The sequence below is a fragment of the Microcaecilia unicolor genome, chromosome 1 (genome assembly GCF_901765095.1).
Source record: "Microcaecilia unicolor chromosome 1, aMicUni1.1, whole genome shotgun sequence".
NCBI lineage: Eukaryota > Metazoa > Chordata > Amphibia > Gymnophiona > Siphonopidae > Microcaecilia > Microcaecilia unicolor.
The window spans coordinates 470,999,558-471,018,641 of record NC_044031.1 but is presented as its reverse complement, the minus strand read 5'-3'; the positions used below and the strand labels follow the sequence as shown (position 1 = coordinate 471,018,641).

The 19,084-nt window shown below is 41.6% G+C and overlaps 1 protein-coding gene across 1 annotated transcript in view; it reads left to right on the top strand.

Moving 5' to 3' along the window:
- Nucleotides 1–19,084, top strand: part of ZNF521 (zinc finger protein 521) — a 765,169-nt gene that overhangs the window by 300,908 nt on the left and 445,177 nt on the right. The window contains 15 exon segments of the mRNA XM_030213661.1: nucleotides 276–1,815; nucleotides 1,817–2,141; nucleotides 2,143–2,295; nucleotides 2,297–2,359; nucleotides 2,361–2,408; nucleotides 2,410–2,541; nucleotides 2,544–2,617; nucleotides 2,619–2,655; nucleotides 2,658–2,687; nucleotides 2,689–2,749; nucleotides 2,752–2,789; nucleotides 2,791–3,099; nucleotides 3,101–3,131; nucleotides 3,134–3,469; nucleotides 3,472–3,629. Of these exon segments, the coding sequence (XP_030069521.1) occupies nucleotides 276–1,815; nucleotides 1,817–2,141; nucleotides 2,143–2,295; nucleotides 2,297–2,359; nucleotides 2,361–2,408; nucleotides 2,410–2,541; nucleotides 2,544–2,617; nucleotides 2,619–2,655; nucleotides 2,658–2,687; nucleotides 2,689–2,749; nucleotides 2,752–2,789; nucleotides 2,791–3,099; nucleotides 3,101–3,131; nucleotides 3,134–3,469; nucleotides 3,472–3,629 (3,335 nt within the window).

Below are 19,084 nucleotides of genomic sequence, written 5' to 3'. Positions count from 1 at the left end.
CCCAGTTCAAGAAACCGCACTACCTCCCAAGATATGCTAAATGACCACTCAAACTCTATTCTCCCTCTTCACATACCCCTGATCTGAGTTGTATATCTGACCTCTATTTGTATATCTGAGTGAACTTAATGTAAGCCACACAGAACTGAGTCCCCAACTCAGACATGTGTGGGGTATAAATCCAATAAAGTAAAGTAAATTTGTCTGTTATAGGTGTCTTCTTTAAATGGCAATAGAAAAAGTAGCTTTACACAATTATATCCTTTCTTTTTCAGATGGAGTAGATCTTGAGGATGATCCTACCTGTTCATGGCCAGCTTCTTCACCTTCTAGCAAAGATCAGACTTCGCCAAGTCATGGAGAAGGTTGTGACTTTGGTGAAGAAGAAGGTGGTCCAGGACTGCCCTACCCGTGCCAATTTTGTGATAAGTCATTCAGTCGCCTCAGCTACTTAAAACATCATGAGCAAAGTCATAGTGATAAGCTGCCTTTTAAATGTACATACTGCAGTAGACTTTTCAAGCATAAGCGTAGTAGAGACCGCCACATAAAACTCCATACAGGAGACAAGAAATACCATTGTAGTGAGTGTGATGCAGCATTTTCAAGAAGTGACCACCTTAAGATTCACTTGAAGACTCATACTTCCAACAAGCCATATAAATGTGCCATTTGTAGACGGGGATTCCTTTCATCTAGTTCTCTGCATGGTCACATGCAAGTTCATGAGAGAAACAAAGATGGCTCTCATTCAGGCTCTAGGCTGGAGGAATGGAAAATGAAAGACACCCAGAAGTGTAGCCAGTGTGAGGAAGGCTTTGAATTTTCCTGAAGATCTGCAGAACATATAGCTGAATGCCACCCTGAATGTTCACCTAATGAAGATAGGGCTGCACTGCAGTGTGTCTACTGCCATGAGCTTTTTGTTGAAGAAAGTTCCCTTCTAAATCATATAGAACAAGCCCATGGCAATGAAAAGAAGAACTCTTGCAACATTTGCTCTGAAAATTTCCATACTGTTGAAGAACTGTATAGCCACATGGATAGTCACCAGCAACCGGAATCATGCAATCACAGCAACAGCCCATCTTTGGTTACTGTTGGTTACACTTCAGTGTCTAGTACCACTCCCGATTCAAACCTTTCTGTAGACAGTTCAACTATGGTAGAAGTAGCTCCCCCTTTGACAAAGAGTCGTGGAAGAAAGCGGGCTGCTCAGCAAGTGAGCGACATTACTGCTCCATCAAATAAACAAGCAAAAGTTACCTACAGTTGCATTTATTGCAGCAAACAGTTGTTTTCAAGCCTTGCAGTTTTACAGATACACCTGAAAACTATGCATTTAGATAAACCAGAGCAAGCCCATATTTGTCAGTATTGCTTAGAAGTGTTGCCTTCACTCTACAATCTGAATGAACATCTCAAACAGGTGCATGAATCTCAGGATCCAGCACTGATCGTTTCTTCCATGCCTGCCATGGTCTACCAGTGCAATTTCTGTGCTGAAGTATTTAATGACCTCAATGCCCTTCAGGAACATATCAGATATTCTCATGGATTTGTAAACCCTGCTGCTAAAGACAGTAATGCTTTCTTTTGCCCACATTGTTATATGGGGTTTCTAACAGATTCTTCCCTGGAAGAGCACATTCGACAAGTTCATTGTGAACTCAGCAATTCACGGTTTGGTTCCCCTGTGTTAGGAACACCAAAAGATCCTGTAGTTGAAGTATATTCTTGTTCATATTGTACAAATTCACCAATATTCAATACTGTCCTCAAACTGAACAAGCATATCAAGGAAACCATAAGAACATCCACTGGCGCTGAATTACATTCACAATGGTAAGAAATCCAGAGCCTTGAGCCCTTTGTCTCCTGTTTCCATAGAGCAGACTTCTCTGAAGATGATACAGACAGGCGGTGTGCCAGCACGCCCTGCAGGTGAATATATTTGCAATCAGTGTGGTGCTAAGTATACTTCCCTTGATGGTTTTCAGACTCATTTAAAAACTCACCTTGACACTGTTTTGCCAAAATTGACATGTCCACAGTGTAACAAGGAGTTTCCAAACCAAGAGTCCCTACTGAAGCATGTCACAATTCATTTCATGATAACATCTACATACTATATCTGTGAAAGGTTGCGATAAACAGTTTACTTCAGTGGATGACTTACAGAAACACCTACTGGACATGCATACTTTTGTCTTTTTCCGATGTACGTTGTTTCAGGAGGTGTTTGACTCCAAAGTCTCCATTCAGCTGCACCTTGCCGTGAAGCATAGCAATGAAAAAGAAGGTATACCGGTGTACATCCTGTAACTGGGACTTTCGCAATGAAACTGATCTACAACTTTCATGTGAAACACAACCATCTAGAGAACCAAGGGAAAATTCATAAATGCCATTTTCTGTGGTGAATCTTTCGGTACAGAAGTGGAATTGCAGTGCCATATCACTACTCATAGCAAAAAATACAACTGCAAGTTCTGTAGCAAAGCTTTTCATGCCATCATTTTACTAGAGAAAACACTTAAGGGGAAAAACATTGTGTCTTTGAAGCAAAGACCCCAAGCTGTGGAACCAATGGAGCTTCTGAGAAAGTTCAGAAGGTAAGTTGAATTACAGACCCTTGTGACAAATAGCCAAGAGATACACATAATAGTCATGATGGCAGTGAAGAGGTACATTGAAACAGCTGAGCCAATGTATGGCTGTGACATTTGTGGTGCTGCCTACACCATGGATCCCTTCTACAGAATCATCAGTTGCGAGATCACAATATCCAGACCTGGAGAGGAGTGCCATAATCAAAAAGAAAGCAGAGTTTATAAAGGGAATTACAAGTGCAATGTGTGCTCTCGAACATTCTTTTCTGAAGGTGGTCTTCGAGAGCACATGCAGACCCACTTAGGACCAGTGAAGCATTACATGTGTCCAATTTGTGGAGAGCGATTTCCTTCACTTTTAACTCTAACTGAACATAAAGTCACACATAGTAAAAGCTTGGACACTGGAACTTGCAGAATCTGCAAATTGCCCCTCCAGTGTGAGGAGGAGTTTTTAGAGCATTGTCAAATGCATCCTGATCTTAGAAAATTCACTTACGGGTTTCCGCTGTGTGGTATGTAGCAGACAGTGACTTCTACTTTGGAGCTTAAAATCCATGGGACATTCCATATGCAGAAAACAGGCAATGGTTCTGCAGTGCAGAACGTAGGCCGTGTGCAACATCTACAGAAACTGTACAAATGTGCCTCTTGCCTGAAGGAGTTCCGTTCAAAGCAGGATTTAGTGAAACTTGATATCAATGGTTTGCCGTATGGTCTGTGTGCTAGCTGTGTTAATCTCAGCAAAAGTGCTAGTCCAAGTGTCAACATTGCTCTGGGCAGTAATAGGCAAGGCCTGAGCCAAAATGAGGTATTTACTTCTGCTGAGAACAAAAGTAAATCATCTGTGCTAAAGACTCGTGTTCTACTTGCAACGTAAAGATTGAATCAGAAAGTGAACTTCAGAATCATATTCAGTCAATCCACAGAGATCTTGTTCCTGATAGCAACACCGCACAACTGAAAACACCACAAGTATCTCCCATGCCCAGAATCAGCCCCTCTCAGTCTGATGAGGTAATTTTTTTTTCGTTGTTGTTGGCTATTGGCACTTTTGATGAACTATATCCATTGTATGTTCTGTTATTTTATGGTATATTACTTGACTTTAATAACTGCAACAATGTGGTTTTTTCATAGTCATTGGAGCAATCAAGTTAGTTCAGAAAATAGAAACTATAGGTCACCCTACGACAAGGATAGCTAATTTCAGGTCTGAGAGCTACAGTAGCCATTTTGGGATACTCTTATCCGTATGAATTAGATGTATTTTACATATGGAACAGAGAGTATACTAATTGGTTTATCAGAATGCTTGTAGCCCTTACGAAAAGGATTTTCATGCCAGAAAGTTTGACATACAATCTGTGCATGTTTACATTATGAGCTAATTGTAGTATCAAATAAGTAAAATACATTGATGATCCTTGAATAGTGTTTCCAAAAACAGCACAAACTAGCAAGCTTTTTAATAAAAATATTTCCCCTCTCTAGAAATGTTATTCTTTGCAATTTGTTTAAAAATAATAATTAAATACCATTATTTAATGTTTCAGACATTGTACATGAGGGATTTTATTTTAAATCTGAAAAGGGCCTCCAACAGTGGGTCGTAATATGAGAGTGAGAAGGGTGTGATTCTAGAAGTAAGCTAATAGGCTGGTGAGTGTCTAGAAATGAAATTTTGTGGAGATGATGTAAAAAACAAATCTGAAATTCAAAATGCACAAGGCACAAAGGGAGGAAAAGACAAATATCAAGTAGGATTTGCAATCTTGCAGTAAGTAGAGTAAATAGGATGTGCCCAGTGTCTCTTATTGCTCTCATTTTGTCCATTTCTAGGAAACTATTTTGTAATATATAAGAACAAGTTGAAATAATCCATTACAAGTTACCCATAGCAAAAATGATTGGGATTATTTTGTGTCTTGCTTTGAGCTTGTGATGAACTATATAAGCAGGGGGAACTAACTTCTTTCCTGAACAAACTAAACATAGTTTTACCTTTGCAGAACATTTTTCCAAATCTCAGTCCTTCCACTTTCCATCTCAGATGCAAAATCAGCAACATAACACACACATTAAGCCTACGCTGAAGAGCACTTGCCAATCTCCCTTTTCATTTGCAAAAAAAGTAAGTGACGGCAGACAAGAACCAAAATGGCCTATTCAGTCTGATGAGCAAGGTGTTTAGGTTTGTTACTGCTCCATAAAATTACCACTGTGATTTTCATTTTATGGTAGCTCATTTTTTTATTTGATTTTTGTCCTCTACTTCAGGGTGAACGTTCTCAGCATCAATCCATGAATTCCATGGTTGTTTCTTAAGCAGGGTTATAACACAGGTAGCAACACCATCCGTCAGATAATTATTTTGCAGTTTGCTGTAAACCAGGCTTCTTACAAGCCTAAATGGATAGCCTCCATCCTCTCTGTGGTTGACTCTACCATAGTTGCTGTGCAAAAGGGTCAGAATAGTAATGGGTGTTGTCTACTAACACACACATTACCTTTCTTCTAAAAACCATCCACCAGTGGTATTTTCGAAACCTATTTTGCAGACGTTATCTATGCATTCATCTGCAGTGTGACCAAATCACAAGGGGTGTGTGCCGGGAAATTTCAAGGCGGGATTAGTTAGTGCCTAACACTTTTACAGCCATAATGGGAACAAAACAGGACTAAAAACTAAAACATTTTGACACTAGATCTGTTTTCAGTATGAATAAGGCACAAAAAGGTGCCCTAAATGACCAGATGACCACTGGAGGAGTCAAGGGTGACCCTGAAGTGGTCACTGACTCCTCTCCTACCCCCCAAAATGTAAATACAAATATGACTTACCAGCTTCTATGACAACCTCAATGTTAAAGGCAGGTATATTAGAGCAGCATGCAGGTCCCTAGAGTAGTGTAGTGGTCGGTGCAGTACATAGTGAGGGACCCAGGCACACTATCTTGTGGTGGAACTGTGACCTCTCCCAAACTCACCAAAACCCTACTGTACCTACATATAGATGCCCTCTTCACTTATAAGGGTTATTGCAGTGGTGTACAGTGGGTGACAGTGTGTTTTGGGTGGGTTTTTGGAGGGCTCAGGGGATAAGATAAGGACGCAAAGGTGAGATATACCTGGGAGTATTTTCATGAAGTGCACAGAGGTGTCCTCTAGAGGGCCCCCATTGCTCTCCTGGGATGTCTGGGGACCAGTCTACTAAAAATGCTGACTTCTCCTACATTCCATGACATGAATCTCTACTTTTGAACTTTCATTTTTTTTTTCCAAAAGTGACCAAAAAAAAAAAATCCAAGCACAAAACCTTGTTCAAAATAGTATTTTTCGGGGAAAAAAAAAAAAAAGACATTTTTCTTTTTCAAAAATGGCCTTCTTATTTGGATTTTGGACATTTTGTGCAAAACATCCAAAAGCTGAATTAGATGTCATATCGAAAATGCCCCTCCACATTAATTTTGGTGTTAATTCCTAAATATTTCACCCATTAGATAAAATATTGAGTCATCAGCCTCTTAACCCTCTGTTATCTGGGCAACTGAAACTGAATCTCTGGGCCTGCAATCCCCTACTATCATGCCCCAAAGGAAGCATTTGGCATCTCTGACCCATTCAACCCACCTTCTCCTCTAGTTATGATAGTGGTTCTCTAGGATCACAAGCCCTCCCCCCCCCCCCCCCCCAAAAAAAAAAAATCTGTCCATAAATTTCTCTTGGAAAATTACACATGTAGTTTTGAAAATATAAAACAATGCCCACTGTTGCCTCCCCTGAGCTAGCCTTCTCCTGGTAATGATTCCACATAATTTTATTTATTTATTGGGATTTATTGACCGCCTTTATGAAGAGATTCACTCAAAGCAGTGTACAGCAGGTACAGTTTAACATAGAACTTACAATTTTGTTAACAGCATCACAATAGTAAAATAACTAAGAATAAACATAAATACAATAAATGAGAAACTTGAAAACAGTAAATTGAAACTTAATAATAGAACTACCATGAAACAGTATCAAAAAATATACACATTTAACAACACTGGAAATCAAATACCAGAGATATATTGCAATGTTAGCATAATACTAATGATACACATAATAAACATACATTAGAACATTCAACTAATATAAATACGATGCTAAAGATTTTCTACAATATGGCTTACCATATAGCTGAGGGACCAAGAGCAGATGGGAACAAGATGCATGGTACAGAGTCAGTTGGGATAATTTGATGATTAGCTTTAGCCAAAGAAACATGTTTTATTGAGGCCATTAGGGTGCTGTGAAGAACATGATATCTGACCTCTTAGGAATTTTATGTACACTCTTTGCTATGAGTGGGATGGGAGGATAAGTGTAGAGCAGAAACCAATCCCAGGATATAGCAAAAGCATCAGTCACTATTTTCAGATCAACTAGACTGGCTGCTTTGCATTTTTGATGCAGATCAGCAGATTTATTTGAAGGGCCCCCAAATTCATAGAACAGGCTGCAGGACCTTATTTTGAAGTACTTACTCATGGGTTGAATTAATCTGCTGAGTGTCAGTCATTTGATCCTGTATGCCGGGGAGCCAAAGAGATCCTGTCCCTTCCTTCTTCTTGACATAAAACAGGACCAGTTGTTTGTGTATCAGAGCTAAGACCTAGAAGCATATTTTCAAAGCACTTAGACTTACACAGTTCCATAGTAACCAATGGAACTTTGTAAGTCTAAGTGCTTTGAAAATGAGCCCCCAAACGGCCTTGAGAAAGATTGACAAAGACTCAAAGGGCATAAAATATAGCTTAGAGCTCCTGGTGAGTGATGTGGAGGATTTTCAAGTGAGATGAGTGTCTTATGTATGTTCTTCTCCTGCTGTGTTGATTGTTGTTCAAGAAGAGATTCTGAACTCTGTGGATTGGGGGGAGGGGGTTAGGCCCTTCTGGTTGTTTTTGATCTTACCCCCCCTTTTTTTCAAATTAATGGACCAAGAGTTGTTTTTATCAAAATACATGGATTTTGAACTAAGTGGTAAAGCACTTCAGTGGCTTCAGTCATTTTTGAAGGCCCAGGTGTTGGGGTAGGGGATGGGGGTTGAGGGTTGTGTGGGAGGGGGGGATGTTAAGGTGGCTCCATCCACCAGGTTGAACTGTGGTATTCCCCAGGATTCCTATCTTTCATTGTATTGCTTAATACTTGTCTTCATCCTTTGGGTAGATTGACAACACAGTTGAGGTCTCAATGGTTATACTTGTGCAGTCATGGATTTGATAATACTGCAATACTGCCTTTCTGTGGTACAATCAAAGCAGTTTACATATTATATTTGGGTACTTTTTCTGCCCCGAGTAGGCTCACATTCAGCTGTTTCTTTCCCTGTGTGGAGGAGAAGTCTAATGGTTAGAGCACTGGGTTGAGAACCAGGGGAAGTTGGTTTGAATCCCACTCCCGCTCCTTCTGATCTTGGGCAAATCATTTAACCCTTCATTGCCTCACATACAAACTTAGACTGTAAGCCTTCCAGAGACAAGAAAATACTTGAGCTACAACTGAAGAAGGTATGAACTAAATCTGAAATCCATTCCCCTTCCCTTGAACAGAACAGATGCAATAGTGTATCTTAATGCAGGGAGTTTTTTTTTAAATCTCTGGTGGGCTGCTGGCTATTAAGTTGGCAATACATGCTGATAAGACTGAGAGTTTGTGGTGGAATTAGAGAATTCTGCTCGAGCTCCTGTAGAGCTGAAATTAGATTTTGAGGCCTTGTCCTCCATATAAGAGGTTAGAGATTTTGGGTTTTATTTGTATTTGTGTAGTAAACAAGGAAGGTTTATGTGTCTACGATCCATAGTCACAAGCATATGACTCCTCATCTAGGAGAAATTTGTCAGCATATGAGATTATCTTAAACCCAGATTTATACAAAAGATGGCAAAGGAAGTACCTATCCCACTGCAATAAGAAGCTCAGCCAAGACTAGTTGTCTTTGCATTCTTGAAGTTTATGAAATTTCCCAGAGATGTGGCAGGACATTTTCAAAAGGACTTCCAACTACAGGCATACTAAAACATTGTTCGATAACAGAAATAGAGCAATGAGCATTCCCGTGTGTTCCAAAATCCGTCACGGAAACATTCATAATTTGGATGTTCCTGAAACGGACCTTATTATCTGAAGATAGATGTCCATGCTGTCTAAAATAACCTTCCATAGCCATACAGAGTAAGGAGGTCAGCCGTATTTGCTAACCCAATGGGAGGAAAAGTTGGAGCTCTTGTTGGGATCTGCATCTGCAGAGAGGAGCCTGGAAGAGGATCAGGATATTCGTAAGGTTTTGCAGAGACTTAAGGGAGTACACTACTGCCTTGACCTCTACCCTGCCAACACAGCCTACAGGTTCCTCAGCTTGTGATGCCAGAGATGGCAGCAATCTGAGCCGCAATACAGACTGTACTACAAATGCCGGGATGGTGGGACCTGCCAAGAGATTTCAGCTAGGTCATATTGGAGCAAGGGCCAGTGGAGCCCCTGTGGTGAAAAGAACTTCATTGTTGAGTGGAGTGATCAACCGTTATGATTCCCTTGGACCAGTGTTGTTCCCCAACTTTGCAGGGGTTGCTTGGGCATCAGAGTGCCTGGATGAGGAGGACCAGATGGAGGCCTCCATGGGGGATAGTAAGGACACTCCATCCACTCCTGAGAGACCACCTTCATCAGCTGTGGCCAGTGGGAGAGGTGGATAGGGGAGGGAAGGGGTGGTTAATTATAGCACCAATAAAGGGTGTGTTATGAGCCACATGTACATGAGGTTGGTGGTATTGGGGAGGAGAGTCCTATGTAGATGTGATATGTTGGGGAGGCAGTAGGCTAGTACAGCTAGGGTGAGGTTGGCTGGTATTTGACTGGGGGATGTGAGGAGTGGGGCTAGGAGGGACTATGGCCATTAATTTGAGGGGAAGAGCCTTGTGTTTTGCAGGATGTTGAGGTGAAAAGTTGTTGGGGGGGGGGGGGGGGGTGGTTTGACTGGGCCAGAAGGTTTCACAATGTGTGTTGAAAATAAACGCACTTACTTTCAATGAAAATGTTGGTGTGTCAGATCTTGGTTACAGAGGCCAAGCTGGTGTGGTCCAGTGTCGGATCTGCTGGGTGGAAAGAGGGGGCAGATGGCCATCATCCTCATCTGTGTCTATTGGTGGCTGCTGTTGTGGCATTGGCAGGGCTGCCTTAGTCATTGAGCAAAGTTATGCAGTATGAGTAGTTCACCACCAGAATGGTAAAGACGTCAGAATCTGTTCTTCAAATTTCCAAGGGTATGTTCAGTTATGGAATGTGTGGTGTGATGTGCTGCATTGTAGTGCGCCTCAGACCTCTTTTTAGGGGGTGCACAATGGGTGTCATGAGCCAAGTGTGTTGGGGGTTACTTCTGTCACCTGTGAAGGAGGGATCAAAGGATACATGCACAAGGGACAGGTTAGAAGCTACAGTGGGACATTAACAATGTTAGGGACAAGGAGGGGAGGGTAGGGGCTGAACACACCAAAAAGGGAAAGCAAGGAGGGAGAGTGGGTTACAGGTTCAGGAGAGACAAATCCAACAAATCGAACATAATATATGGACTTCAAAAGGTTCACACTGGGGCACACAGAGACAGCAAGTAAACAAACCACAATCCTTCTGTCCAATTTCCATTACTCAGCAACAACACAGATGAGTCATAAAAAAAAGTTACAGCTTCATTTGATCATTTTATATCATGTCTAAATATAGACCCTCACATTCCTGCCCCTGGATGTTGGCCTACTCTGTTATTTATTTATTTATGACATTTATATCCCACAATATTCTGCCCAAGGGCAGGCTCGATATGGCGTACAATAGTTAATAAGCAAACAAAAGTACAATAGTACAAAGTACAGTAGACAAGGTCACTGGTGGGAGAGGAGGAGAGAGGGTAGTGATAAATTATCACAGAGCGAGCTATGGGCTAAAAGGGCGTGGCTCCTGTAGGGCTTGTGGCATATGCTCTGCCAAAAAGGAAGGTCTTGAGACGCTTCTTGAAGGTCCGGGTGATCTGAAGTGAATTTGATCTCTCGAAGCAGCCCATTCCACAGTTGAGTGCTGAGATAAGGGAAAGAGGAGCCATAGATGGTCTTATACTTGAGGCTACGGGGTGCAGGGTAATGGAAATTGAGGTACGAGCGGGCCGATCTTCGGGAGTTCCTTGGCGATAGGTCAACGAGAGTGTCCATATAGGAAGGGGCATCTCCATAGATGATTTTGTGCACCAATGCGCAGGTCTTGAACGCAGTGCGGTCCTTCACAGGGAGCCAGTGCAGCCGTTCACGTAACGGTCTCGAGCTTTCAAATCAAGACATGCCAAAGATGAGTCGGGCAGCTGTATTCTGAGCCGTTTGCAATTTTCTTAGGAGCATACCCGTGCATCCCCCGTAGATACTATTGCAATAGTCAAGACGGCTAATCACCAGGGACTGGACTAGATTGTCCAAATCGTAACACCGCCCTTGACACGCTCCTGGAACGCCCATTCTGGGAATGTCCACATTGGGATTCTTAGCTATAGTTCAGTGGTACTTGGATCAGCATTGAAAGAAAAAAAAATGTATTGAAATTACTCTAGTACCCCTTGGAAAATCCAGAAATTCCTAGACTATATGGGAAAGAAAACTTCCATGACTGTGCTCTCTGAAAAATAGTTTTTCACTAACTATATGAACCATTGCACGTCTAGTTTTATATTCTGACTTTATGATGCTGAGCACCTAGGAATCTGTTATATTCCTGCATTCCATGAGAAAGACTTGAGCCTGTTCACCTTACAGTTAGGGCAACATTCAGATTTGAAATTGAACTGATGGCTTTCAGAGGATTTAGTATAGAAGGTGAAGGTTGCCTGGGCTGAGTCATAGTTATCTGGTTGGACTGCCTCCTCTCTTTATGAGGGGACCGAACCTAAGTCTGACACTGAGCCTTTTGAGCCTCATAAGAAGAACAAATCTTTGTTTCCTGAAAAAAAAAAATCTTCATATTGAGTTATATTTATTTGTCTAGAGCAGGGGTTCTCAACACAGTCCATGGACACACCAAGCCAGGCTGTTTTTTAAGATATCCACAATGAATATACATGAGATAGATTTGCATACAATGGAGGCAGTGCATGCACAGTTATCTTATGCACATTCATTGTGGGTATCCTGAAAACCTAACTGGGTTGGTGTGTCCCAAGGTCTGGATTGAGAACCCCTGGTCTAGAGTGTGACATGGGTTCAGAGGCCAGCACAGAGATGCTGAAGAGAGGCCCAATTCTTTCTGATGGTATCAACTGTTTCTTAACTTTCTGCCTCCCCCCTCCCCAAATATTATGATATGCACCATGGATATCAGCCAACATGGCATGGACTTTCTTTCCATGCAATTCTTCTGGCAGTGATTACCAAGGCAGAAATTCATGAGGCAGAGTCAGAAGTTTAACATGGATAATGAAAAATGTGAGTACCACATTCATCAGCTTCATTTCAAAAGATTCATGTACTGAATCTTTCTACAGAAGCCTAACCTAAGTTGAATTTGAGTTTTTCCGAAAAAGATGAATGGTGGTATTCAGAGAATTCATTATGCACCTTAAACTCAGATCAGACTCAGCAAGGGAAAGAGCATATTAAATCCATATGAATCTATAATCTGACCAAAAAAGCATGAGAAAATTACTAAGCAGACGAGGAAAGATACTTTTCTAATCTGAACAGGCTTTGGTATAAAGTAGAATATGGGCAAGGCTTCAAAAACCTCTGCCAATATTGACGACCATATCAGCCAACTGCAGTCTAGTTTAAATGTTATCAGCTCATGTCTGAAGAATTTCAACTTCTTAATAATTAGCACTATGGAGAGCCTTTAAGAAAAAAAAAAAAACCTTCAAGAAAAGATTGCCCAGGAGCATGAGGTCCATTAGTGACAGACATCATGAGGGAGGCAAAGAACCAGAACTCCAGCCCCTCAGGCACAATCCGAGTCTTCAAGGTCACTAAAGTCAATGTATTCTACTACTACTACTACTTATTTCTATAGCGCTGCTGGATGTACACAGTGCTGTACGTTGGACATGAAGAGACAGTCTGTGCTCAAAAGAGCTTACAATCTAACTCGGACAGACAAACAGGACAAATAAGGGATAAGGGAATTACTAAGGTGGGAAGGATAAAAAGAAAATGGGTGCTGAGCTGAGCAAGTGAGTAAGGGTTAGGAGTTAAAAGCAGCATCAAAAAGGTGGGGTTTTAGCTACATTTGAAGACAGCCAGAGATGGAACTTGACGTACTGGCTCAGGAAGTCTATTCCAGGCATATGGTGCAGCAAGATAAAAGGAACAGAGTCTGGAGTTAGCAGTGGAGGAGAAGGGTACAGATAAGAGAGATTTACCTAGTGAATGGAGTTCCCCGGGAAAAAGTGTAGGGAGAGATAGGGTGGAGAGGTATTTAGGAGCTGCAGAGTGAATGTACTTGTAAGTCAATAAGAGGAGTTTGAACTGTTTATGGAAATGGATAGGGAGCCCAAGGGAAGTGACTTAGAGGGCTAATATGAGCATAGCAACACTGGCAGAATATGTCATTCAGTAGAATTTTGAACAGATTGAAGGGGAGAGAGATGACTTAGTGGGAGACCTGTGAGAAACAAGTTGCAATAGTCTAAGAGAGAGGTGATAAGAGTGTAGTTAAGGGTTCTGGTATCGTGCTCAGAAGGAAAGGACACATTTTTGTGATATTATAGAGAAAGAAATGACAGTTTTTAGCAATCTGTTGAATACGATGTGCAGAGAAGGAGAGGATGAGTCAAAGATGATCCCAAGATTGCAAGCTGATGAGATTGTTATCCAGAGAGACAGAGAATGGGGGAAGAGGAGAGGTTGTTTAGGGGGAAAGATAAGAAGCTCAGTCTTGGTCAGGTTTAGTTTTAGATGGCGGTGAGACATCCAGGCAGCAGTGTCAGACAGGCAGGCTGATACTTTGGTATGGATTCCTGCTGAAATTTCTGGGTGTGGAGAGGTAGATCAGGAAGGCATCAGCGTAAAGGTGATACTGAAAACCATGGGATGAGATCAGAGTACCGAGGGAAGAAGTATAGATGGAGAAAAGAAGTCCCAAGACATATCCCTGAGGTACACCAACTGATGTGGGATAGAAGTAGAGGAGGATCCAAACTAGAGAGTTGAATGGGGGACAGAAATTTCCCATCCCCACTGGAATCTAACCTGATCCTGCCTGTCCCCACTTGAATCTCCTCTATTCTCACCCATTCTGCAAGTAATCTTCTCTATCCCCGCCCATCCCCTGTTCTAAAATAATCCGACTTGTGGTAAAATAACTCAATTATAGTAAACTAGTAAAAAAGCCCCATTTCTGATGCAAATGAAACGGGGGCTAGCAAGGTTTCTTCTGTGTGCATGTGGGAGTGTGTGTGTCCCTGCCCTCTGCCCTCTCTCCCCTCCCCCCTCTGAGTCCTTCACTGCTTTGCTGTGTTTTCCTTCACTGACTGTTTGTGTTACAGAGAGGACGGGGCAGACACTCATGGGGAACCGGATATCTCTCCCCCTTCACACTTCCGGCTGGAGGCTTCATAGAACGTTGGTGTTGCCTTTTATATAGAGAGATAAGAGGCTGCCTTGAAACTTGAAAAGCTTAAAATGGCAAGTAAAGAAGCTAAATTAGAGTTTAATGTGGATCTGCTACACCAAAAGGAGGCAACTGCCACCAAAGCCCAGGCCAAGATTATTGAAACAGCTGCAAAGCAAGGGAATGAAGAAAGCCAGACTAGTCAAATTTCCATAGAGGATCATACTCAGAACACTAGAGACTTTCTCGTAGCTCATATCTTAGAAAATGCCAATACACATATGCAGTCTGACCCAGAAGGGTCCATAGACTCTGAGGAAATACATACAACTTCAAAAGTAGCTACTAGGACAGAGAGAAGTAAATCTAATGCATGCTGTACCATAGATGCTAAAGGGCACTATGGTGATCCATATGAATGCATGCATGTGGATATACTACAAATAACTCATCATCTAGGTATATGCACCAAAGAAGACACTTCACTTTATTTGCATATTCCAGAACCCTAAAGGGATTGGATGCAAGATGGATCTGGGAAGTTGCCATCAGTAAGAGTATTTACCACATACCCCTTGCATACAATGAGTGTACCCAAGTAGTCTCAATCCACACCACTGTACAAGTATGGCAAAATGGGCAACCAGAGATGGAACAAGCCTCACCACAGCCACGTGCAAATGACCCTCAATATTCAGAGTGAGACATCAGACAGATCTGAGCTGGCCAAGTACTTGATTTTTCGATAGTCCTTATGTATAAGAGTCACAAGTTTGATGACCATCCTGAGAACTACAAAGTATGAAAAGTTGATTTCAAGAATGGAATTGTAGATGCTGAGATGGCTGGGGAGTGGATCTGGAGAATGTATGAAGATTTTCGTCTTTATTTATGTATTTATTTGGGGTTTTTTGTACTTTGTGTTATATGAGTGCCACTTCTCTCATAAAGAGTATGGCAGCTTTTCTACAATTGGCTTCCCCCCCCTCCTCCCCCCCCCCCCCCCAGGAGTAGGTCTGCAGAATTTTTTTCTATTCAATTCAAAGCCCTGCTTAATGTATTATGCATCCCCTCCACCAATTTGATCTACCTTATCACTGTGATGTAATTTGTACCCTGGTATTATCTTCCTTCCACCAAGAGGGGCATAATCAAAAGGGACGCCCAAGTTTCGTTGAGGACGTCCTCGCAAAACTTCCTGATGGAGGGGCGGGGGAAACCCGTATTATGGAAACAAGATGGACGTCATCTTTCGTTTCGAATATTACGGTCGGGGACGGCCAAATCTTGAAATTTTGGTCGTCCTTAGAGATGGTCATCCCTAGACTTGGGTCGTTTCTGATTTTCGGCGATAATGGAAACCAAGGACGCCATCTCAGAAATGACCAAATTCAAGCCCTTTGGTCGTGGGAGGAGCCAGCATTTGTAGTGCAACTGGTCCCCCTCACATGCCAGGACACCAACCGGGCACCCTAGGGGGCACTTTAGTGGACTTCATAAAATGCTCCCAGGAACATAGCTCCCTTAACTTGTGTGCTGAGCCCCCCAAACCCCCCTAAAAACCCACTACCCACAATTGAACACCACTACCCATAGCCCTTACAGGTGAAAGGGGGCAGCTAGATGTGGGTACAGTGGATATGTGGTGGGTTTTGGAGGGCTCGCTGTTTCCTTCACAAACGTAACAGGTTGGGAGGGGGATGGGCCTGGGTTCGCCTGCCTGAAGTGCACTGCACCCACTAAACCTGCTCCAGGTACCTGCATACTGGTGTGATGGAGCTGAGTATGACATTATTATTATTATTAACATTTGTATAGCGCTACCAGATGCACGCAGCGCTGAACACCTGACACAGAGAGACAGTCCCTGCTCGATAGAGCTTACATCTAAAATCTGAGGCTGGCATAGAGGCTGGCAAAAAATATTTTAAAAGATGTTTTTTGAGGGTGAGAGGGGTTTAGTGACCACTGGAGGAGAAAGGGGAGGTCATCCCCAATTCTCTCCGGTGGTCATCTGGTCATTTCGGCCACCTTTTTGTGCCTTGGTTGTAAGAAAAACAGGATCAGGTAAAGTCATCCAAGTGCTCTTCAGGGATTCCCTTTTTATTTTTCCCCATTATGAGTCGGGGACGTTCATGTGTTAGGCATGCCCAAGTCCCGCCTTCGCTATGCCTCTGATATGCCACCTTGAACTTTGGCCGTTCCTGCGACGGAAAGCAGTTGTGGATGTCCAAAATCGCTTTCGATTATACCGATTTGGATGACCCTAGGAGAAGGACGCCCATCTTTCGATTTGTGTCGAAAGATGGGTGTCCTCTTTTGAAAAATGAGCCTACAAGTCTCAGAAATATCTTTTCATTTAGTACAATATATTCTGACTACCATCTTAATTCTTAGGCTTCTGATATTTGCATTCAGATATTTCAAACAATGTTTGTTATTCCTATTTACAACTTGCTCATCAGTTGACAGTGATAATTTGCAGTCTTTAAAATCTGTCTGCTCTGTATTTAAAGACACCTGGTCTACTATGGTCTCTATTGCAACCTCACTATTGGGATACATATCTTCCCTGTTTTGGTTATATCTTTAAAGATACCTTGTCTTGCTCCTAAAGTTTTGTGGACTAAGTAATAATAATATAGTGTGGTATTGTATTTTGATTTTTGTATAGTCATATTTCTAATCTTTTCAGGTTTATGAATAATGTATGCTTGATTGTATTGACCAAAACATTAAAAAAAAAAATAAAGATACCTTGTTCTTACCATTCGCTTTTGAGTGACTGTCCGCCCTCCCCCAGTTTCTAATTTAAAAGTTGCTCTGTCTCCTTTTTAAATGTTAATGCCAGTAGCCTGGTTCTACCCTGGTTAAGGTGGGACCCCATCTTTCTGGAATAGGCTCCCCTATCCTATAATGTTGCTCAGTTCCTAACAAATCTAAAGCTTTCCTCCCTGCACCATCGCCTCATCAACGCATTGAGAACCTGGAGCTCTGCCTGTCTCTTGTGTCTTGCATGTGGAATGGGGAGCACTCCTGAAAATGCTACCCTGGAGATTCTGGATTTCAGCTTTCTACCTAGAGCCTAAATTTGGTTTCCAGAACCTCCTTCCCACATTTTCATATATCATTGGTACCCTCATATAGCAAATTCCAAATTAACAGAATCGAACGCACCAGGAAACATCCAGGGATACTAGACAATAACACATATTATTATCCATGTTTCGCTTTAGATAATCTACAGTAGAAATCAACAATGTCTCAACACTATGAGCGTGCCTAAATCCAGATCTTACTGGGGAGTAACTGCTGGAACTGAGCTTTCCAGGTGAAGGTGAACTCCTGATTAACTGTCATTGCTGAATGATTAGTTAATCACAAGTTGAGGTTGAACCCGTTAAAATCTGAAGCAATTTGGTTTACCCAAACAATAGTCTTCCCTGTATTTAGACTGTATATTGCTGGCAAGTCTGTGCCTATTAAAAATGCAATCAATTCACTTGGAGTTTTAATTGATTTTGAGCTTTCTCTTGTGCCCTACGTTTCATCTCTTATGAAGAAATCATTTTTTGTTTTAATGAAGATTCATTCCCTTAGGTCATCCTTAGACACCTCAGCTTTTAAAATTGTAATTCATTTACTTATTACTAATAGACTTGACTATTCTAACTCTGTACTGGCTGGTGCCCCCTCATTTTCAAACTCTTGCAGAATACTGCAGTTAAAAAAATGTTATATAACGCCAAATGTTCCAACCATTTTACTCCTCTCTTGAAGGAACATCAAAGACCGACAATAGCAAGTAGAATCAAATTTGAAAGCCTGTGGTTGGCTTTTCACAATTTACTTAGACTTCCTTCTCATTCCCTATACCCCTGTTTGTACCGAGATATTCTCATGGAACTCTGTCCATTCCTTCCTTTAGTGTGTTGAGATTTGATTAGTCCTGCCATGTTTTTACTGTCTTGCATCAAGGCTTGAAAATACTTTTTTGCTGTTCTTTATTTTTATCCACGTAGCGGACCCTGTTTCTCCACTCTTCGTTGTTTTAATCTTTTTTGGGCAGACTGGATGGGACCGTTCAGGTCTTTATCTGCCGTCATTTACTATATTACTATACTATATCTGCATGTAGTGTTGTTTTTCCAGTCAAACCTGCTCTTAAAACCTGGTTCTGAACTTTTGTTACAAATTTTGCCATTTCTGGGGTTTAATTGCTGTTTACTTATTGTTTTGCACTTTTGCTTACTATATTTTGGACACATTTTCTGTTGTGCAGTCTTTCACCTTCCCGTTCATCTTGTATTCCTTGTGTTTTTGTATGTTATTTTAAGTACCACTTGTTTGTCATGATCTGGACAGCATATTGCTTTGATTCTATTTTGCACAGTGAAAGGCAGTATACCAAATACTGCGTAAATAACTGAAAATCAAGAAAAGTGTGTATTTTAAAGCATTTATATCCCACATTTACCCACCCATGGGCAGGCCCAAGGTGGCTAACAGTAATCTACAGAAATCATACAACAGTTCTACAACAAACAATCAACAACATGGAAGTGAAAGAGACAAGGGAGTAATAGCAAAGGTGGGGAAATGTGGAAAGAGTAAGTTAATTCAATAGGTAGAGATGCGGGGCAGGTCTGGAGTGTAAGTTTTCCAAATAGAAGGTCTTAAAATATTTTTTGAAGGTCGGTTGATCATGGGTAATTTTACAAATGTAGGTAGACCATTCCACATTTGTGCGCTAATATAGGAAAAGGTGGAGGCGTAGGTGGTTTTATACTTGAGGCCACTATAGATTGGTTAATGCAGATTTAAGTACAAGCGAGCAGATCTGTGTGAGT